Raw genomic sequence first — 23,645 nt, 5'->3', positions numbered from 1 at the left:
CGGAGAATAAACCTTCTGCAGGCAGCAGCTACTTGGTCACATGCCCTATCTTATACTTCATATTCTAATATTTAGTGAGACTAAGTCTTTTTCCCAGCAGAATCAGAAGCTCCTATAGGTCAAGCTCTGTGCCATACCCCTCTCTGGGATCCCTTAAGGCACCCTGCAGAGTACTTGGCACACACTAATTCCTCAATATTTATTACGTGCTTTTGGCAGCACTGTCAGGAAAGGTTTAGGGCTCTGCACAGATGGAGTTTTCTGTTACTCACCATTTGGCCAAACATACTGCTTTGTGGATTTCTTCCCATTTTCCCCCAAAATTCTTGGACACCCACAGGCCATTCTGAAAGATTATAAATGACATCAAAATTCCAGCTTTATCCTGTGCAGTTGCTTGCATAACTTTTAATAATACATAACCAATCATTCAGGACAGTCTGAAGTTCCAGCTGAGCTGCCTGAGCTCCATATACACACACACACAGTTTATACAGGTCCCTCCAGGATCTCGGAAGTTCAGAATTACAAAGCCTTACTGAGTGCCTACGATGTGACAGGCGCCAGATGTTGCACTGCAGACACAAAGATGAGTAAGACACACTGCCTGTTCTCAAGGAGCTCACAATCTAACAAGGAGCATAGATAAGAAAAGAGGAAAGTTCAATTCAGCATGGTAAGGGCTAAGGAAACATGGCCTGGGGTAGAAATGGGGAAAGGCAATCACTGCACCAGAGGTTTCCTGAAGACAACAGCTGAACTGAATCTTAAATGATGAACAGTGTAACCAAAAGGTGCATGGGGAGATGAGGAGTTAGATACAGCAGTATGTGTGGGAAGCTGAAAGCCACTAGATATTAATAGAGCACAGATGCCAGGTGAGGAAAGGAGAAGCTGATGCTGGGAAAGAGATAAGGACCAGCTCATAGACAGCGTGTTCGCGAAGAGCTTTCCTTCGATGCCATGCTGAAGAATCTGGTCTTTATTGCATATGAGGCACTCTATGAAGGTTTTTTAAAAAATATTTTTATTGAGATATCTTCAAGCACCATACAGTCTATCCAAAGTATACACTCAATGGCTCACAATATCATCACATAGTTGTGTATCAATGCCATAATCACTTTTAGAACATGTGTATCACTCCAGAAAAAGAAATAACAAGAAAAAAATCCATACATCCCATACCCTTTAGCCCTCCCTCTCATTGGTCACTAGTATTGCAATCCATCCAATTTTTTTTACCCCTTATCCCTCCTATTATTTATTTACTTTTTGTCCTTATTTTTTTACCATGTAAGTCCATACCCTGGATAAAGGGAGCATAAGCCACAAGGTTTTCACAATCACATGGTCACATTGTAAAAGTGATACAGTTAAGCAATTAACTGTCTTTAAGAATCAAGGCTACTGGAACACAGTTCAACAGTTTCAGATACTTTCCTTTAGCCACTCCAATATATCATAAACTAAAAAGGGATATCTTTATAATGCATAAGAATAATCTCCAGGATAACCTATAGGCTCTATGAAGGGTTTCTTTATTTTTTTAAATATTTTTATTGAGAAAAATCCGCACGCAGTTCAATCATATTATTCAATCACAGGCTCATAATATCATCACATAGTGGTATATTCTTCACCATGATCATTTTTAGAGCATTCGCATCAGTTCAGAAAAACAGATGAAAAGAAAAAAGAAGAAATCATACATTCCATACCCCTTACCTGTCCCTCTCATTGACCCACAGTACTTAAATCTACCTCATTTTTACCCTTTATCTTCCCCTATTATTTATTTATTTTACTCTCTTTTTTTACTCATGTGGCTATGCCCTTGATAAAAACAGCATCAGACACAAGGTTTTCACAATCACACAGTCACACTGTAGAAGTTGTATCTTCATACAACCATCTTCAAGAATCAAGGCTACACGACACAGCTCACCAGTTTCAGCTACTTCCCTCCAGCCACTCCAGTGCACCATAAATCAAAAAGGGAAATCTATATAATGCATAAGAATAACTCCAGGATAACCTTTCAATTATGTTTGAACTCTCTTACCCACCGAGACTTTATTTTGTCTCCTCTCTCTCTTCTCCCTTTTGGTCAAGAAGGGTTTCTCATTCCCATGATGCCAGGTCCCGACTCATCCCTGGGAGTCAGGTCTCACGTTGCTAAGGAGATTTACACTCCTGGGAATTATATCCCATGTAGCGGGGGAGGGAGGTGAGTTTACTTGTCAAGTTGGCCTAGAGAGAGAGGCCACACCTCAGCAACACAAGAGGTTCTCTGGGGGTGGGTGGGTGGGGGACTCTTAGGCATAATTATCAGTAGGCTTAGCCTCTCCTTTGCAGGAATAAGCTCCAAAGGGGCGAGCTCCAAGATCGAGGCTCAGCTTAATGAACTGGCTGTCCCCACTGCTTGTGAGAATATCAGGAATTCTCCAGATGGGGAAGTTGAATGTGTCCTTCTATGGAGGGTTTTAAGCAGGGGAATGTCATGGTCAGTTTTGCTTTTTCAGGTGGAATACTGAGATGAGAATGGGAAAGATGTATCTCAGAGGGTTCAAACTAGAAGCAGGAAAAGCAATGAAGTGCCACATTAGTTCAGTAAGACTTAGGAGACCCTGACCCATGGTAGTAAGGAATAGTCTCAGAAAGAATTTAGGAGCTAGAATCAGTACAACTGGGTGACTTTTCCCATGGTGGAGGGTAGTGTGTACATGACATGTAGAAACAGATCACTGGGTTTCTGACTGGAGGACAAGATGCACTGTGGCAGTATAAACTAGCATAAGGAATAAGGGAAGAAGTGCATGCCTGAGGGAACAGGAGGGAAGAAGTTCAGTGTCACATTGCCTGAGATTGTCTAGGACATTGAGCTAGAGATACCCAGGGGGCAGCAGGATGGGAATCTGAAGTCTAGGAAGAAGCCAGGGCTAAAGACATAGACAAATGGAAGAGATTGTTCAGGTTGAAAAAGTACTGAAGAAAGAGACCAAGAAAATATGGCCAGCAAGGGAAGAGAAGAAATAAAAGGAGTCATGCCACAGAAGACAACCAAGTGAGTTTCTGAAAGGAGGGACTGGCCAACACTTTCAAGTGTAACAGAGACTTAACAGATGAAGATTGACATGTCAACTCCATTGGCAAAAGGAGCCTATCAAGCCTAGCTACAGTGGAGGTAGGGCAGAGATGTCCCAGTATAGCTGAAGTGAAATGGGACTGCTCTAGATGGCATTTGTGTTCAGTGCCCCACCTACCCTCAAGCAACATTCTTCTTTCTAGAACTTTTCCTCCTTTGGTAATGTTCACCTCTCAGGAGTTTTTAATTTACCTAATTCTACCTATTCAGACAGGAAAGGGGCTGATATCAGTCACTTGCACTTTAGTACAAATTGGTCCATCTTCTCTCCCCTGATTTCAAACTTACCCATAAGTGGAAGAAATTTCAGGTATAAAAGCAGATTCTGCCTGCCTGCCTCTTCCTGAAGAGTTTTAATAACCTTAAGAAACATGGTAATGGAGATGGGGTGTGTTATGGTTAGGCTCATGCCAACTTGGGTAGGTGATGGTACTCAGTTGTCTGGTCAAGCAAGTACTGGCCTAACTGTTACTGTAAGGACATTTTGTGGCTGGTTTAATAAACCAGAAGACAACTGGTTTTTTATTATTTTTATTTATTATTAAATCACCAGCACACTGATTGCAGCCATGGCTAATTACATCTGCAGTTGTCCAGAGGGAGTGTCGTCCACAATCAGTGATATTTTCTAGAAACAATCGAAGGGTTCTGTGCCAGTTTAAAGCTATTATGTACCCCAGAAAAGCCATGCCCTTTAATCCTCATTCAATATTGCTGGGTGGAATCATTTTTATTGTTTCCATGGGGATATGACCCATCCAATTGTGGGTGGTAACTTTTGATTAGATAGTCTCCATGGAGATATGCCTCTATCCATTGCTAGTGGAGCCCTTTAAGAGGGAACTATTTTGGAAAAAGCTCAGAGCCACCAGAACCGACAGAGCCAACAGAATGGACAGAGCCCAGGGGAAGCCACTGAGAGAAGCCTGGAGAGAAGGCTAGCAGACATTGCCATGTGCCTTTCCAGCTGAGAGAAAAACCCTGGCCTTTATGAATCAAGGCATCCCCGGATGCCTTAATTTGGACATTTTTCTAGTCTTGCCTTAATCTGGACATTTTCACAGTCTTAGAACTGTACACCTGCAATTTAATTTCCCTTTTTAAAAGCTGTTTGGTTCTGGTGTATCACATTCTGGTGGCAGCTTTCAAACTAATACAGCTTTAAAGGAGAAGTCAGAAGAACTCTCTCTCCACTTCAACCAACCAGCCTCTCCTGGGGGATTCAATGAAGACCTTCACTGGAGCTGTCAACTTGCGGCCTGCCCTACAGAATTTGGATTCATGTATTCCCAGTTATGGGAGATATCTTTATAAGACCTTGTATTTACAGACTTCCCATGCTGGTGGTTCTTCCCTAGAGAACCCTGACTAATACAGGGTGGTCAAAGGGAGAAGAAATGTATGGTTCTGTCCAATCCTGTGGAGATCTCTTAGCTATCTTGAACAGCCTTCAGCTAAATCTGCTGGAGGCCTATTTCCAGGAATTATCGTTCTAGGATCTGAAGGTGTTACTGTCAGGTTCATGTGTCAACTTGGCCAAGTTGTAGTACCTGTTTGTCTGGTTGGGCAAGTGCTGGCCTGTCTGTTGCAATGAGGACATTTCATAGAATTAGATCATGATCACGGCAGCTGCATCCACAGCTGATTCCATTTGTAATCGGCCAAAGGGGAGTGTCCTCTGCAATGGTGATGCTTAATCTAATCATGGGAAGACTTTTAAGGAGGATTCAGAAGAGAAAGGCTCTCTTCCTGCTTCGGCTGGTGAGCCTCTACTGTGGAGTTCATCCAGACCCTCCATTGGAGTCGTCGGCTTCACAACCTGCCCTGCAGATTTTGGACTCTGCATTCCCGCGGTTACATGAGACACTTTTATAATTTTATATTTGCGAGTATTCCCTGTTGATTCTGTTTCTTTAGAGAACCCTAACTAATACAGAAGGCTATTCCAACAAACTAGTTTCCTTCTCTGGCCTCTCTTGGCTAAGCATAAATCTGATCCTCCCTGAACCCTCCAGGATTACCTCTACCCAAAAACCTACCCACAGAAGGCCCGGAGCCTAGAGGCCTTTTCCAATGCTCTTCTTCTTCCCTATCTCTCCCCCCAAGGCTCAGCCCAAGTTGTCCACAGCTGATGATCCTTTTCTGCCTCCAGAAGTCACTCGGGCACTGGCTCTCAAACTTTAGTGTGCAGGCTCACCTGGGGAGCTTGCTAAAATTACCAGCCCCCATCCCTAACCAGAGGTCACTGATTTACTACCTCTGGATTGGGGTCTAGGAAGTTGCATTTTAAACCAGTTTTCCAGGTGATTCTATCTGATGTGGCTGGTCAGTAGACCACACTTTACTAAGATGTGTATGTGAGAAAGTGCCATATAAACATAACAGTTAATTATGATTATCCCAGTCTAGCAACTCAGCCATTTTGGGCCTTTAACATCCATGATACATGAGACAGAACCTGCAGGAAAGGAAAAGCTGAACGTGTTTCTCAGGAAACTTTCAGAAGAGAGGTGGAAGGGCCAGGGAGGAATGCTGGTTTTTGGAGTAAGCATGGGAATGCAATGGGGATGCAGGAATTTGAGACTTTGAGTATTTAATACATGACTGACAAGTACCGAAGAAATATGCTGTAAATACTGAGAAACTAACAAAAAAGAAAAAAATTATAAAAATACGCTTTGGCCATACAAAGGAACAGTAACAAAATTAGGAATTTGACAATTCATGTTTGTCTTTTGCAGCGTAAGAATGATTACATCAAACTGTTTTCTAGTTCATTACTCCAATAACACACATCTATTCACTTGAACGAATTGTGATGACCACTAGACATCATTCTTACCTGGAAGAAATAACACCAAATCTACTAGATCATGCCCTTTATTAAATAGGAAAAATGCAAAAATATATTCTTTATGCCATAAAGAGACACTAGGAAGAAATCCAGAATAAAAGCATTACAGGACCCTTTTAAGACAGTATATATTGAAACTATAAAAAATGAAAGGCAGTACAAGTTCTTGAACTGGACTTACTTCAGTGCTGAGGGCTAAAAGATAATCAGAATTCTGAGGGCTATACATCATCTGAGTCAGAGGATGGAAAGGGAGATCTGTCTGAACGAAATTCTTTGCAAAATCCGATGATCTGAAGATTCTCCCACCACGACTTCCTCCAGATACCTCTGCTGTTAAAATCACCTGATCAGGAAAAGGAAAGATCAGTTGGAATATAATGAATGCTAAAAGTGCACAGGAAATCACTGCACCATTTTTGCCAGGTATTAGTTACAAAAGTTTTATCAGAGTTAAAGAAACATATTAGTCACTGCGCTCTACTCCTCAAGTCTTAGTCTCATCAAAAAATATCCTGAATATGTCAATTTGAGCCTGGGAAGTTTTTTCAGATTAAGCAGATTTCAAACTTTATTAACGAGGGTGAGTTCACATCAAAAATATTATATCCATGAAATCAAAGTTTCTTTCAAATCTGAGATGTCTGTTTTGATTTCTTCAATGAGATCTGCAAGCACTTTTTCCAAACTTCAATTTCTTGCAATTGCTCCTTTTCTTTAAGCTGAGCATTTTCCTTCTGAATGTGATGTGTTTCTGACTTCACCTTTGCTTCAGTTACCTGAACCTCATATTCACAGCAATGAACCTCTGACACATGAGACATTCACTGAAATTCTTTGTAGATTTTAAAACTTTTTGTAGATTTTTTTGTCTAATATCCTTGATTCCTGACATTCTGATCTCTTTGTTTTCAATGTAACATGCATACTCTGAGTTATGTCATTCAGGACGCAGTTAAGTCCTTCCAGTGTTTTGACGTTATCTTTCTCTTTAAAATTGGATACTGTTTCTACGATCCTTTGTTTTCCTCCATGCAAAACTCTACATCCTCAGATATTTCCTCTGCTGGATAGCTCCCCCTTTCTGTGTATAACCTAGGCTCTACACTTGTATTTTGGTGAGCAGACACACATCTGGGTGACAAGAACAGGAGGGCCGAGAAAAGTAGACATTCAAGCCTGGTCAGTTTAGAGATTAGTCAGTTTCCAAAAGACTAAAGATGCTGTCTTAGGGAGTCTGCATTGTGTTGCTAAATAATTGTTTCCTAATTATGACAGGGTTTGGTGTATCTTAAACAGGGACCAACAACAACAAAAAGGAATCTGTGCGTTAATTCTATTCCTTTATGATCAGTATTAAAGTATGTTTAAGTTTAAAATATAGCAATACTAAACTGAACATTAAACTAAATACATTACTGTTTACCAAGTGATCATTCCAATATTAATACTGACCCCCCAGCATGTGCTATCTAGAACAAGTTTTATTCATGCATGAATTGAGTCTCACCTTTCCAGAGTTCTCAGGACCTATAGCCATGCCAAATTCAGTCCGAATGAAGGTGTTATTGATGAGATTTGTAATATCCTTAAAGTTCTTTCCATAATCCTCACTAAGAAGAGGGAAAAAGACAAATTTAGGATACAGCAGTAGTGGACATTTCTGGCTTCCTACTCGGCTTTTATTCCCCTTTCTGCCGACTTTCTCTAAGTACTGAGCACCCCCTCAGAAGGGCATGATCACGTATCTCAGGAGAGCTGATTCCATCCCTTGCTCCAGTGGTGGGCCTGCTAAGTCTGTGCAAAATCCCATCCCCCTCACCAGTGACAGGTTCACAAATGGGGGAGCTGCCCAGGTTGAGTCAATGAGACAAAACGGGAGCAATTTGGGGGATTTTAAGGAAAGAAATGGTCTGTCCTTCTTTAGACCAGTGGGTCTCAATCACAGCACTTTAGTGCACATGTACGTGCATGGGTGAACACACACACACACCCCAGGGAACACTTGCAACGCTTGGACATATTTTTGATTATCATTACCCAGGAGTAAGACGTTACTAGCCTCTAGTAGGGAGAGGCCAGGGATGCTCCTAAACATCCTTAACTCCAGCCCCCAAAGAAAGACAATTTAAAATTATTTGTGAGGTGTTTTTCCATTACCAATGTGGGAACTTACTCACTTGTGACCTGGCAGTAGAGATGATCTAAGAAGAAGTTGGAGACAGGAGGGAAGTATCTATTCATGTACACGTAAGTCCCTGACAGTATTCTAAAGCAAACGACACTTCTTTAAGTTGTCCAAATGACTCTTCCCTCCCTTAACATATATACAAATGCAGAAAATTCCTAGTTAAATAAAATGGGGATCAGGCATCATCCACAGAATCCTCTGTTATCCCTTTTTTGGCTTTAAAGTCTAAGATCAGCTCTTATTTTCCTGATAGAGACCAAGAGACGGGCATAAACAATTTCTAGCTCTATAGTATATATCATCAACTGCCCATAACAACTTTCAAAAGTGGCTGCAGCAGCTTGATTACAAATGTCTCCTTCTTCACAACAAGTCCCAGAGAACCTCCACAAACCTGCTGGCAAGCCTACTAACTTTTTAAGAACTTGGCCCAACAAAAACATTCCCACCATTCAGAATAAGAAAGCAAAATGTGCAAAACAAAAAATCACCTGCTTCACTACTCAGGTTAGTTACACAAACGGAGCAAAATGGGCTGAGAAAAGATTCTGCCAAGACCACTTCTGGCCCAGAAATATATTTTAATATATCATTTTCTTTAAATGTAGCTTTATTTTCTATCAGCATGAGGAAGATATATAATAAGGAAGAAATCAATGAAGCAGTTTGAAAAATAAATTTACTTTTCAAATTCCATATGACAATTAACAACAGTCAAAATATAAGTTAACAATAAAACCTTATGAAATCTTCTTTGGAAACAAGTTGTTTTAGCTATTACTCTATGCATCAACCCTAATATATGGCTCTTCTGGTTACCAAAAATAAATGGTCACCTTTGCAGGTATCTCTGATGTAAACATGCATAAGAATATGAGGATGTTTGTAAATCAAGAAAATAGTGCCATAATGAATCCAAATACTTTTGGAATAGAGCCTAGGACTCCAAAAGAACAAGAAAAATCTAGGCATTATTCAAATGAAAGAAAAAAGAAGTAATCATCGTATAGACTTCTGATAAAAAACAGCATCTAAGTTCCTATAAGATAAAGCACCCAAAAGGGGATTCTTACAGAAGCCCTTCTGAGGGGGTGCTGAGTACTTTTTTGGAGCACTTTTCCCTTATGTGGTACAGGAACTCACGGTACCAGGCATGTGACCTGCAGACATCTAATGAGAAGTAACAATAAAGGAGTTCTACAACATTTCAGAAAATCTTACATTTCACTTTTCTCAACAAACAAGCATAAGATATCCTTATCAGATTGACCTTCAGACCTAACCATTTCTCTGCTCCTTTAGTTCATTTTTCCCATGATTAAGTCACTATAAGTTGTAACATAAAAGCAACAAGGGTGATGGCAAACTATTAAAAAATGATTTTAAAAAAATATAATTTCATGTTTCTCACTAACTAGGAAAGCTTATATTGAGATTTCCAGCTAAAAGATCATAGGAAGAATATAGCTTATTAAAATGTTCTAAAGGAATCATGGACCTGAAAGAGTTGCCAGGTAAAATTGGCAGTATTTGAGTTCACATTAAATTTAACTTAAAATACCTTAATCTCTACCCCCCTGAATGTTTGATGATAGCTCAGTGTTTTTATGTAATAGTTTGCATTTTATTCTTATTGAAAGGATGCCTGTTTCCTGCAGAAATTTTGAAAATACAAGTTAGAAGAAGAGAATAAGGCATTATAAATAAAATTACAGAACTTCTTAACAGAAGGAACCTAAGTTTGTATTGGGGTCCTTATTTTGCTATGATTGACAAGAAAACTTTAAGAATAGGCATTTTACTACAGCAACTCTTTTTTTTTTTTTTGCGTGGGCAGGCACTGGGAATTGAACACTGGTCTCTGGCACGGCAGGCAAGAATGCTGCCTGCTGAGCCACCACGGCCTGGCCAAGAATAGGCATTTTAATGGGAAGAATTTCATAACTGATGAAGACCACCTAGTTTCATGATTTTTTAAGTGCTCTAAGTTTGTAAAAATGGAGTTCCATTAAAGGTAAAATCCCATTATTATATTTTAATGAACTTTTTCTTTATTTTTATTATTTTTTAAAAAGCAGAAAAATATATTACAGTGAAAACTTAACCAAAATATCATTTAAAAGACTGTCACACGTAGGGTGGGCCACTGCGGCTCAGTAAGCAGAGTTCTTGCCTGCCATGCCGGAGACTTGGGTTCAATTCCTGGTGCCTATCCATGGGAAAAAAAAAGAAAAAGGCTGTCACATGTTAAATGGTATAGCTGCTTTGGAAAACAGTCTGGTGGTTCCTCAAATGTTCACACAGTTTTCATATGACCCAGCAATTTTGCTGCTAGGTTTATATCCCAGAGAAATGAACACATATGTCCACACAAAAACTCGTACACGAATGTTCATAGTTGCATTCTTCATAATAGCCAAAAAGTGCAAAACAACTCCCATGACCGTCATCGGACAAACAGATAAACAAAATTCAATATAACCATACAATGGAATTTTATTTAACCATAAAAAGGAATGAAATACTGATATATGCTACTACATGGATGAACCTTAAAAACATTATGCTAAGTGAAAGAAGCAATCTCAAAGGACTACATAGCATATGATTCCATTCATATGAAATGCCCAGAACAAAAAAATATTAAGAGACAGAAAATAGATTAGTGGTTGCTTAGGATTAGAAGGGTGGGGGGGACAGACAGCTAAAAGGTATGAGGTTTCTTTTTGAGATGATGAAAATGTTCTAAAATTGACTGTAGTGACCGTTGCACATATCTGTGAATATACTAAAAACCCCTGTAATGATACACTTGAAATGGGGGAGGGAGGGAGAATTGTACGGTACGTGAATTATATCTCAATAAGCCTGATTTTTTAAGAGAAAAGAAAAAAGGATGTCATGCAAGATAACTTTAAGAAAGTGGTTTACTGTACTAGCTGTACTTTCGCTTTACTACCTCCGTACTTATGAGTTTTTTTTTATAATATCCTTGAAAACTTATACCTACATAATCATTAATGTCCTCAAAACTTTATCTCCAAAACCCTTCAACTATTCTTTTTCACAATTTAAAGACAGAAGTATATTACCTTTAACTGTAGAGGCAACATAGGCAAGTTCTCTCTATTCCATGAGCTTTCTTGTTGTACTACTCAGAACAGGTGTCATGTGAATAGTTGCTTTTATCTGAATCCTAAATGAACCTTTAACCATTTAAGAGTCAGCAGATAATCCAATAAAACAATATAACCATTAAAGCTTTCAAAAATAAGAGTCTTCAGCATGGATGCAACTGCTTTTATTTCTAAATCAAATAAGCACAGCATACGCAGAGCCCATTTTTATCAAACTGCCCCTTCCCTTTTCCATTTCTGAAGAAAAAGGTGCCTCTTCGCTGGCATGTTCAGCAATATGAGTCACCTCAGCCCAAGCCAGCACAATTGGAAAGGCATATTTACAGTTTCCACCTAAACTCTGAGAGAGGGCATAGAGTAAGTTTTCAACTGATGGCAAGGAGGATATAATTAATATTCAAAATGACCTTGTTGAAAAAAACAAAAAACTGCTGTGCAATGTGAAGAAAAATGATCTTGGTAACATTATACTATATCAAAACCAGATTGTTTTCTAGTAAAGTCTGTATACTAGTGTGATGGTTAGGTTCTGGTGTCAACTTAGCCAGGTGATTATGCCCAGTTGTCTGGTCAGGCAAGCACTGGCCTGACCGTTGCTGCAAGGATATTGCGTGGCTGCTTGATAAACTGAAGGCTGGTATATGAAATCATCAGTCAGCTGATTGCACCTATGGCTGATCACATCTGCGATCAACTAAGGAGTGTCTCCCAAAACAAGATAATCCAATCAGTTGGATTTGCTTCAATTAGTTGAAGACTTTTAAGGAAGAAAGAAAATTGTCTCTACTTCTTCAACCAGGGAGCCTCTCCTGTGGAGCTTGTCAAGATGCTCCAACAGAGTTGCCAGCTTCAGAGCCTGCCGTATGGATTTTGGGCTTCTGCATTCCCATGGTTGCATGAGATACCTTTATAAATCTTATATTTACAGATCTTTCCTGCTGGCTCTGTTTCTCTAGAGAACCCTGAAAATACAACAGAAGGAAAGCCTTCTTAAAAAACTAGACAAACACATGATGAAAAAGATAGGAGGCATTCAGTAGTGTTACTGGGTTTTGTTTTTGATTGTCTGAACCCACAGGTCTAGTTCTAACCACAAGATTAAAGAGCAATGAAGACAATAAAAAGTGAGTTCAGAAGGGAAGTAAAAAGTGGCTAAATTACTAAGCATATAAAGATAATTCAACCTATGTAGGAGTTTGGTAAATAGTCATCAAAACACATAGGGTTCATTTGGAGAAATGAACTAAAAAATGAACTACAAGTGAAGGGAGGATTAGCACTTCCTGACCTGGTATAAAACCTAGTATAAAGCCACAGTGGTGAAAACAGCATGTACTGGCACAAAGACAGGAGCACTGACCAATGCAATCGAATTAAGAGTGCAGAAAGAGACCACCAAATTTATGGTCAAACGATTTTTGACAAGGCCCCTAAATTCTCCGAACTGGGGAAACATAGTCCTTTCAATAATTGGGCAAGGAAGAACTGGATATTAATAGCCAAGAGAATGAAACAGGATCCCTGTCTTACATCCTACACAAAAATCAATTCAAAGTGTATCAAACACCTAAACTAGCACCATCAAGCTTCTAGAAGAAAATGTAGGGAAACATCTTTAAGACCTAGTAATAGGAGGTAGCTTCCTAAGCTTTACACCCAGAGCACAAGCAACAAAAGAAAAAACAGATAAATGGGAACTCCTCAAAATCAAATGCTTCTGCACCTCAAAAGACTTCATCAAAAAGGTGAAGAGGCAGCCAACTCAACGGGAGAAAATACTTGGAAATCACGTATCAGACAAAGGTTTGATTTTCTGTATATACAAAGAAATCATACAACTCAACAACAAAAGAACAAACAACCCAATTATAAAATGGGCTAAAGATATAAATAGGCATTTTTCTGAAGAGCAAATACAGATGGCTCAAAAGCACATGAAGAGATGCTCATTTTCATTGGCTATAAGGGAAATGCTGATCAAGACTACAATGAGATAACACCTCACACCTATACAAATGGCTGCTATTAAACAAACAGGAATCTATAAATGTTGGAGAGGATGTGGAGAAACTGGGACATTTATGCACTGCTGATGGGAATGTATAATGGTGCAGCCACTATGGAAGACTGTTTGACGGTTCCTTAGGAAACTAAATATTGAGCTGCCCTATGACCCAGCAATAGCACTACTTGGTAAATACCCAGAAGAGCTGAAAGTAACCACACAAACAGACATTTGCACACCGATATTCACAGCAGCATTATTCACAATTGCCAAAAGATGGAACCAAACTAAATGCCCATCAACAGACGAGTCCAAATGCCTATCAACAGACGGGTGGATCAACAAAACGTGGTATATACATACGATGGAATATTATGCAGTAGTAAGACAAAATGATGTCCTGAAGCACATGACAAGATGGATGAGTCTTGAGGACATGATGCTGAGTGAAATTAGCCAGACACAAGAGGATAGATACTGTTTGATTCCAGTTTTATGACCAGCATAAAGGTATAATCAGAGGCTTATAATACAGAATATAGGGGACTTACAGATACATATAAGCTAGCAATGGGTAAAAAGTTAGCTAATGAGGTTGAACTCCAATGTAAGGGAATAGATAGAAGTGAAGGTGGTTCTCTAGTGGGTCTAGAAGTAATATTATCATATTGAAAATGAACAAGATTGAAAGGGGTTGTATAGACTTACGTGTTCCACTGACTCACACAAGAAATATGAATGAGTTCTTGTAAAAATTACTTCAAAGATCGGATTCTTATATACAGAGTGTTTAAGTCTACGGTACAGGGGAAAAACTGCTATTACATCTACAAGCTACGATCAAACTTTAAATATCAGCACTATCACAGCAACAGTAGAGGTAAATAGTGGGGTGAGGGACAAGAGTTAAGAGGAGGTTTAGATTTCCTATTTGGCAAGGGTATGTTTATTGGTTTTCTGTTTCTTGGGAACAATGAAATTATCTAAAATTGAGAATGTTGATGGACTGTGGGCTTTGGGCCCTCTACATGATGCCCAATGAACGCAGGTGGCTGAAGGATGCACTGACAGACAAGTAGACTGGTGAATGATGGTGTATACTTATGAACGAAGGCTGGGCTGCTACAAAAAGGAGCAATGTCGTGAGGCATGCAATGATGTGAATGAACATGTGGGACATTTGGTGAGACAAAATTAGCCAGAAACAAAAAAACAACACCTTTAGAAAATGCCTATAAGAAAACAGAGGCCTAGACTATAAGCTTTTAGAGCAGACACATTAAATCCAGAGTGGGGATTATTATTTCTGGATTTTGAGTGGCTATTTTATATATGCAGCCTGATATTTAGAGATAAGAATGAAGCCAAACAGGTTGGGGTTAAAATAATTCAAAACATAGGGGTAAGGAAGACAGTGCCTATATTTTAGAACCACACATACTCTTTCAGACCAATGGAAGAAAGATTTACTTGATCTGGAACTGAAATTTTCTGTAGTGCATAATCTAATTAAACCTACCTGTATAGCTCATTTGAACAACTGAAACACAGGAAGCACAGAATAAGAAAAGGTCATTTAATCCTGTATAGACTATTGTAATGCCTGGAAACATCCTAGAGTATTTTAAGGAGATAATCAAAAAGTATTGGCAAAGTCCCCTGAGGGAGGGGAGAAAGAATATGGAACTATTAAACCTTACCATCAGGGAATCCACTGATACTGTGTCAAACTTTAGGGACACTCAAATCAATAGGCCATGCCCTCAATCAAGAGGCTTACTCTTGTGAAGCTCATGTAGGTAGAGGAGAAGCTTAGACTACTTATAGGCATGCCTAAGAGTTACTTTTGGAGGACCTCTTTTGTTGCTCAGATGTGGCCTCAGTCTCTCTAAGCCCAACTGTGCAAGTGAAATTATCACCCTTCCCCCTACATAGGACATGACATTCAGGAAAGTCTCCGTGGTGACATGGGAGATAACTCCCAGGAATGAATCCAGACCTGGCACCGTGGGATCAACAATTCCATCCTGACCAAAAGAGGGAAAAGAAATGTAATTAATAAAGTATCAGTGGCAGAGAGAGTTCAGATAGAGTTGAGAGGTTACTCTGGAGGCTACTCTTATGCAAGTTTCAGGTAGACCTTGCTACCTATCATAACCTGCCAACCCCCAACCAGGACCATTCCAGCCAATCCTAAAGAACACCTAGGGCAATATATAAGATTCCACAAGGGTTCCAGGCACTAGAGTAACTTTCCAGAAACCTATGACCTCCAGATGGGTCCCTGGTCCAGGTAAGTCCTGAAACCTAGCCCAGCCTCTCCAAAACATCAGACAGTTCCATCTCCCTACCCCACACTAGTGACAGACCCTTCCAAAATAAAAAATTTAGAGTTGCCATAGCCCAAACAACCCTAAACAGAGATATGGAAAGATCAAAGGCGATGGTGGAATTATAGACAGAAGATAAGACTTAACAACTGAATATGAATGCTGAATCATTAAATTGATATCTCTTTTAGTCTCTAGTATTTTAGGGCAGTTAGAAGTAAAAACCTAAAATTGGGAAATTGTAACCCATGTCAAATTCTGAAATATGTTCTACAACTAACTGTGGCGCTGTGCTTTGAAATTTATGGCTTTTATGTATATATGATATTTTTCACAAAAAAAGAAGGAAAAAAAGCCAATTGTGATGATAAAAAAAGTATTTAAGCCCTTTAGCCACCTATATTCTGGAGCAGCTAGAAGAAAAAATATGAGAGGCTCTTATGGAAGCCTATGACAAACTCTGGGATCTGTCCTGTAACCACTTGTTGAAGAGTGCTTTGAAAACTATTGCTTTTTTATTTCTTTTCTTTGTATATATGTCATACTATACAATTAAAAAAAGTTAAAAAAAAAGAACTAGAAGTTAGCATCAACTTTGACATAAATATGCATATTTATTTCAGGAGCATTAGTAACACAAAAAGGCAGCTATAACTTAACTGTCAACATAACAATGATTAGATAAATTCTGTTAATTTAACAAAAATGATGGGTTCGTAGGAGAGGGGACAGAAAAAAATATTATGGTATGAGGATAGGCCAGTCAGAAAGAATGTAAATTTAATACCTGATGTTAGTAACACCTGCACATTTGTGGGTATGGGTGTGTAATTGTAAAGGCTATGGAGGCATTTGGGGGCAGGCAACTGCTTTTTGTTTTAATCCAACGGTCTATTTGACATTTCTATCTATGTATCTAACAGGCTTCTTAAATTGGGTTAATGTAAATGGAACTACTGATTTTTCTCCCCACAGTTACTTCTCACTCATCCTTCCCAACTCAACTAAAGATATCATCATTTATCAACTTCCTTAACTGAAAATCATACTTCCCCTTTTCCCTCATCATGCCCATATCCTATCCCATCAGCCAATCCTAACCTACTTACCTGCAATAGGATATCCTACTTACATATCCTATTCTGGCATCAAGTGCTTTTTACCAAATAGCATGGAAGCCTTTCAATTCATTTTAACACTTAGTTGTTAAAAAACAACTGTGAATTTAACAATTTATTTTAACAGCAGTGCCAGTACATGCGGGATAATCGTCATCCCAGGTCAATGGCATGGCAGCAGCTAACAGTACCACGCTCTTACTCCATGCCAGGCACTTCAAAACATGGCTTACAACTGTTCTGAAGTGGGCATTATCATCATTCCTCTCTTACAGATGACAGACTGTCTCAGGGAAGTTAAATGACTCATGTAAGGTCATTCTGTTTACAGGTAACAGTGCTGGGACTCAATTCCAGGCCTATTTTCCAACCTGGTAACTTTATGCTGCTCCATGCTGCTTCCCAAGACTACACAGTCACGTAATATTAGCATTAAAGGAGAAAAATCTTGGTGACAAGCTGTAAATAAGTTAGGATTACACTTGGCTTTTAGGGTGAATTTTTTTCTCCTTTAATTATCCAGGAATTTTATAATATGGTTATATTGCTTCTATAATTTCTGAAAAATAAATTGATAAGAAAAACCTTCATAAATATTTCATGATTCTTAGGCAAGGATTCTTAAACATCCAAAAGAGTTACTGATGTTAAATTTTTTCCACGTATTTTTTTTTCTCCCAAAACAGCATAATTTCTCATCTGTGTGAAATGGTTAAACTATTGTTCTAATTGAATAAACAAAACCACCCATTATGCCTAAATGTTTTAGCCAACATCACTGTGTTGAAAGGGTAGACAGTGCTGGCTCCAGGCTCAGGAGCAGCAGTCAAGGATCATACCTCTTGGGGAGGGGAAGCTGATTCAACTCACGGCTTCAATATGTGTTCACTCCCACCTGGACCCAGACCAGCAGTCAAATAAAGAACTCGAAGAAAGTAATATGACTCTTGGGATACCCCCTGGTCTTGGGGAAGTTTATATATCATTTTCTAGGCTATCATATTTTTTTAGGTCTCTTGGGGGAAAAGGAGATAGACACAAATGGTTGAGAAGACAATCACCACTTTCTGGGAGTTAGCTCATCCTGAATCTTATAGTTGAAGAAAGGAACCTACTATCTTATCAAACTATACCTCTGAGAAGACAACTGAAAGCTTCGCAGTATAGGTTATGACTTCAGAACATATGCTACCGCTGTCATTCCCAGCATGAACACTATAAGGCACTTTGGTAGGTGTGACCTGAGATTTTCCCCTAATCTAGAAATAATCTGTTTGGTGCTCAAAATTTAAATAAATAATATTCACTTGGAAGGTACAATTAGGATTTTCATTTCAGGGATATAAAATGGCATTTTGTGCTTTAAGAAATAGAAAGCTGGTTAAATTCTATACTACCTTCCTGCAAATAAAAATCTATTTAAATTAACTTAAACACATATTCCTACAGATTCTTCCTTCACCTTCTTTTAGTATTCTGCCCCTCAGTCAACTCCTTCTAATATCTAATATTTCTAAATCTAGGAATCTAGAAGGTTATCTTTTCATATTTCTTCAGGTTGCTAAGTAGATATATATATTATATATATATATACTTTTTAATTAGGATGACTAGATCTTCTAAATCAACAGCTAGACTGCATCACATCTAGAAAAGGGAAAGCCTACATTCACAATGTGTTATTTGGTCAAATATCCTACCACATGTTACACAGCTCACCTTCGATACAGCTTGGACTGTCCAAAAGTCATAATTACCAGTGGTACATGGAAGGTAGTCAAGACTAGAATGACCTGGAGAGAAACAAAAGCATGTAATCAACAAGAAAGTTAGTCCAATCACATGCTAGCGTGTGACGGGACTGAGCTATCACCTGAAGGACTACTGATAACCCTGCCTTGTAGTAGCCTATAAAATACCCGGAAACCAAGAAGGACCAAGGTAATAGGGTTCACAATGACCCAAGGTGTCCTCAACTCATTTCATTGTGATGGTCCCCACCACCTACACTCGAAGCAGTGAGGTAAAGCTACTCAACTACATATGATAAAGGAAGGGTTTAAAATATTTTAGGAAAGCCATCTTTCTTTTCTACTTACAGAGACTAGAATGGTATGGTTCCTCAGAAGTTCTGTTTAACTGTGTCACCTACATCTGTCTAACCATTTCTTCATCCCCCCGCTATTAGTTCTCCCTTAAATCCACTTTTGAAAATTCCTTTCTGGGCAGTGCAATGGTGGCTCAGTGGCAGAGTTCTCACCTGCCATACCTGAGTTTGATTCCTGGTGCCTGCCCATGCAAAATAAAATAAATAAATAAATAATACATAAAAATTATTTTCCTAAGGAAAAATATGCACTATGAAAAGATTTTGGACAGATCAGTACAAGAAGATAGGGAGTCTTAAATAGCCATAAAACAAGAACTCTATCAACTATCCTAGATAAATGGATTAATCATGGAAATCAATAACCTAAATTTTAGAAGAAAGAGACATGCTTTAAAGAAATTCTACCAGAGATTTAAAAATAAATTAAAATAGAAATTTATAACTTGCTCTTCAGTACCAAACTTGTATTTCTTTGGGCTACTGATACAGCTATCATGTGCCTCAATTCTATGATACTATTATTTCTGGAATAGAAGGAGGCCTGGGATGTGGTTCCTGCCCTTGTTCAAGCAAGATAATTACAGAACCAGGGACAGCAAGCCCTAATCCAGGTCCTGATGCAGCGCATCTTTAGTGCACCCTCCTTCTGGGGGACCAGCCACACACAAGGAGGGACAGAGCCTGACCATCACTCCATTCTCCCAACCCCAGCAGCAGTACCACCTAGGTGGTAGGGTCAGGGACAACTGGAGTTAAGACAGCCATGAGCCCATGGGAGCCACAGCCCTTCAATAGTAACTGTGGGGAAAGACACAGGAACAAGTCAGTTGAAGGAGAAATTCTGTTTCTACATGGGAGGTTCCCCTAGCACTGAGAGGCTTCCTTCTCAGTGTGCAACACTCTCTTTCCTCTTCCTTCTTTTTGTTCAATTTTATGCCAAGCAGCCGCCAAGGCCTAAAAAAATGTATCCAATTCTCTATCATGAGAGAAGGTGGTCTCAAGATGTCCCCAATTCTAAAGGAAAACAAACCAACTATACGTTCCAGAAAGTCTGCCCTGCAAACAACCATTTTCTGCAACTCACATTGCAGACAGTTTCAGAAAGTAATAACATGTGATACTTAAACTCCCCAAATCTACATCTTTTACTTGCCAGGCTGAGTTAATAAACTAAAATATTACTTACCCCAGTGCTATCTCCAAGCCAGGACAAGGATACTGAGCCACTGAGATCATCAAACACATGCTATAAGGAAAAAGAAAATGGAATCCACTTAGAAATGACATCTACTTTCCTTCAATCTTTGACTTTCTTAAATAATTCAGATCTTCATTACTGTTCAGAGTAATTAAATTCGTAATTGGATGAGGATATGGATCCCCAGAACAAAAGCTGGGAGAGACAGGATTTAACTATTTAACCTGAATTACAAATAACTTGGAAATTTTAATTCTCTCACACACAAAGTAAGCTAAGCAGATGAATTTTGCTTCTTTGCACCAGATGGGGAGAAGGGGGTAATCTAACTTTTGTTCTCAACAGAACTAAATATAAAGACATAGCAAAGTACTCCTAGACTACATTTTTTTTTGTAAAAAATAACATATATACAAAAAAGCAATACATTTCAAAGCACGCTGCAAACAATCAGAGTTTGGTATATACAGGTTACAGTTCCACAATTTTAGATTTTTCCCTCTAGCTGCTCAAAGACCCTGGAGACTAAAAGAAATATTAATATAATGATTCAGCAATCATACTCATTTGTTAAATCCTATCTTCTCTGTTATAACTCCACCTTCTCCTTTGATCTTTTCCCAATCTTTTGGGGTATTTGGGCTATGCCCATTCTAACTTTTTCATGTTGGAAAGGGATGTTGATAATATGGGATAGAGGGATAGAACTAGCTGATGTTCTGGAGAGGCTGCACCCTCTGGGTTTCAGGACTTATTTGGCTACGAACCTATCTGGAGCCTAGAGTGCTTTAAAACAGGAGATCATAGCCCACATTAATAGATTTAATTGTAACCCAGTCAGCATAATTTAAAGTTTTCTAGGCAGCCTTCACAGTACAGCTAAATAGTCAGAGAAGCTAGATTCCTTATGCTTCTAAGCTAATTCACTCAAAACAACAAGGTTCAAAAGGAAGAAGCAAATCCCCTTGTTTCACGTTTTAACTTAATAATTACAACAACAGAACCATCTTAATGGATTTGGGGTGGGAGTGAGGAGAAAAAAAAGAAGCAGGTATATTATATCCAAAATATAGTAAATACGTTGAAAATTAGTTATACTAGTCATTCGGGTGCATTTCAGGTTCTATGTTTCAAATACTTTATCTTTCTGCTTACGGTGGATAATTATAGAGCGGTATAAAAAAGAATACATAAATAATTCATATCTACCATGCAGAAATATTCATGGCCATCATTATAGGTATAATTTTCTAGTCCCTATCAATTTTTTACCTGATAAATAAAAATTTCAAAAAAGCAATAGAATTGCTTCGTGGCCTTTTGACTAAAATCAAGTATAGTACCTGTTCCTATCAGTTTAGTATCTGATATGTCCTCTATTCAAGGACAATAAATTAAATGGGTTTTTGGAGCAGGGATGGGAAATAGGAACTGGTGCCTCCCACTAGAGACATCTGGTACTGCAGCACCTCCGGGAACAGTGCATCCCCTCGGGGGAAAACTGGTTGTTGAAAAGCTGAACCTTTTTGGCTTTTTGGCAGCATCATCCTTTCTATAACTTGTGGTATAGAGGGGCTGCTGCAGCCTATATGGGGAGTGTAAATTTTTCCCTCAGGATGGAAGCTAAGAGATTAGGACAGGGGGTGTTATTGGGGGTGTGCTGGTTTGAAAGGATGTACGGACCCTAGAAAAGCCATGTTTTAATCAAAATCCCATTTCATCAAGGCAGAAGAATCCCTATTCAATACTGTATATTTGAAACTATAATCAGATCATCTCCCTGGAGATGTGATTTAATCAAGAGTGGTTGTTAAGCTGGATTAGGTGATGACATGTCTCCACCCATTTGGGTGGGTGTTGATAAGTTTCTGGAGTCCTCCTATCAAAGTGGAAACATTTTGGAGAATGAAAGAGATTCAGTGAGAGCAGAGCAGAACAAAATAGCCACGAGAAGCAGAGTCCACCAGCCAGCAATTGGAGACAAAGAAGGAAAATGTCTCTCAGAGAGCTTCATGAAACAGGAAGCCAGGAGAAGAAGCCAGCAGATGACGCCTTGTTCGCCATGTGCCCTTCCAGATGAGAGAGGAATCCTGACTGTGTTCACCATGTGCTTTTCTAGATAAGAGAGAAACTCTGACTGTGTTTACCATGTGCCCTTCCACTTGAGAGAGAAACCCTGAAATCCATCGGCCTTCTTAACCAAGATATCGTTCCCTGGATGTCTTTGATTGGACATTTCTATAGACTTGTTTTATTTAGGACATTTTCTTGGCCTTAGAACTGTAAACTAGCAACTTATTAAATTCCCCTTTTTAAAAGCTATTTTCTTTCTGGTATATTGCATTCTGGCAGCTAGCAAACTAGAACTGGGAGAGGGTTTAGTGCTTTTTGCTAGTGGGATGAGGCCGAGTATAGGAACTTGGGTAGGGGAGAGGGATTTGCACATGTATTTCCCTGCCTCCCAACAATCCTTTGAAGTCCTGAAGAAACCTGGGTCTCTGGTTCATGAGTGAAAAGAAAACTAAAGGTCATAAGATATGATCTGGATGGCACACTGCAGGGTTGCCCCTCAGACTAGTAGGGTTCACCAAACAATGCCATGCCCTCTGCGGGAGAGGACTGTTTATTATTTTATCACAATAAGGAAATAACTGTAAAAAAGCATGCACTTGGGAAACATTTCCAATCAGAAGCGTATATAGTAAAAAAGGAAGACCTTTCTCCTTCCTCCACATGCCCCTATACCTCAAGCTGTACTCCTTAGGGGATTAATAGTTTAACAGACATGTCTATTAAATGTTGATGATTATGCCTTATTTGTTGTTTAAGAAGAAGACTTAAATCTTAGTAAGGTTCTAAAACATGCCCTGCCTTTCCAAATAAGAGAAATTCCTTAGAGGATGTAACTTCATACTTCCTTGGTACTTCCCTGGCCTACCATGACACTTGTACACTCAAAAATCACGTGCTGCGAATGATTAATAGATCCTTTCCAAACCACAAACTCACATCTCAAAATAGAACATGTCCATAAAGGACAGGATGTCAGCCACTCTGGTCACTCAAGTCACCAATTCCAACAGAGACGTCTGAAGAAATGGAACTCAAAACATGAACTGCTGCTTTGCACATCTTTTGATTTTCTCCTGTGGTCTTGCTGAATGGGCCTCTGAATTCACCTATAATATTTCCACTCTGTATCGTAAGTACCTCTGAGGTTAGAAGAAACTCTGGTACAATCTCTGAAATTATACAATCAGTGCCACACACAGGGCATGCTCAGTAAATGCTGGTTAACTCTCAAATGCTCACTCCGGCAGAGCTGCTTATTACCTCTGCAAGACAGAGAGGCTATTCATACATGTAGGATCGCCAAGTATCTGAGAAAAAGTAGGGCTGCTACAGACATCTGGAACCAGAAGGTTGAAAGCTGACAGCAGTGTGCCTTGTAAAACATTCCATACAGAGCACGACTGCATGTTCTCTGGAGCAAGGATACAGTGTCTGAAATTAAATCCACAAGTTTCTTGAGAAGAAGTAGGAACATCCAGAGC

The 23,645-nt window shown here is 39.1% G+C and overlaps 1 protein-coding gene and 1 non-coding gene across 7 annotated transcripts in view; one reads left to right on the top strand and one right to left on the bottom strand.

The window, feature by feature from the left end:
• SORT1 (sortilin 1) overlaps positions 1-23,645 on the bottom strand; it is a 77,144-nt gene that overhangs the window by 28,259 nt on the left and 25,240 nt on the right. For all 6 annotated transcript variants that reach the window (XM_077120006.1, XM_077120007.1, XM_077120009.1 and 3 more), the window contains exons 2-6: positions 20,080-20,139; positions 18,503-18,576; positions 7,513-7,615; positions 6,184-6,348; positions 273-346 (exon numbers count right to left, since the gene is read on the bottom strand). In XM_077120006.1, the coding sequence (XP_076976121.1) occupies positions 273-346; positions 6,184-6,348; positions 7,513-7,615; positions 18,503-18,576; positions 20,080-20,139 (476 nt within the window). The remainder of the gene's footprint in view (positions 1-272; positions 347-6,183; positions 6,349-7,512; positions 7,616-18,502; positions 18,577-20,079; positions 20,140-23,645) is intronic.
• LOC143651136 (U2 spliceosomal RNA) lies at positions 21,396-21,582 on the top strand. The gene has a single exon (XR_013159871.1). It is a non-coding gene; the product is annotated as a U2 spliceosomal RNA (small nuclear RNA).

The sequence above is a fragment of the Tamandua tetradactyla genome, chromosome 11 (genome assembly GCF_023851605.1).
Source record: "Tamandua tetradactyla isolate mTamTet1 chromosome 11, mTamTet1.pri, whole genome shotgun sequence".
In the NCBI taxonomy this organism is placed as follows: Eukaryota; Metazoa; Chordata; class Mammalia; order Pilosa; family Myrmecophagidae; genus Tamandua; species Tamandua tetradactyla.
The sequence above is the reverse complement of the archived record's forward strand: the minus strand, read 5'-3'. Positions and strand labels throughout refer to the sequence as shown.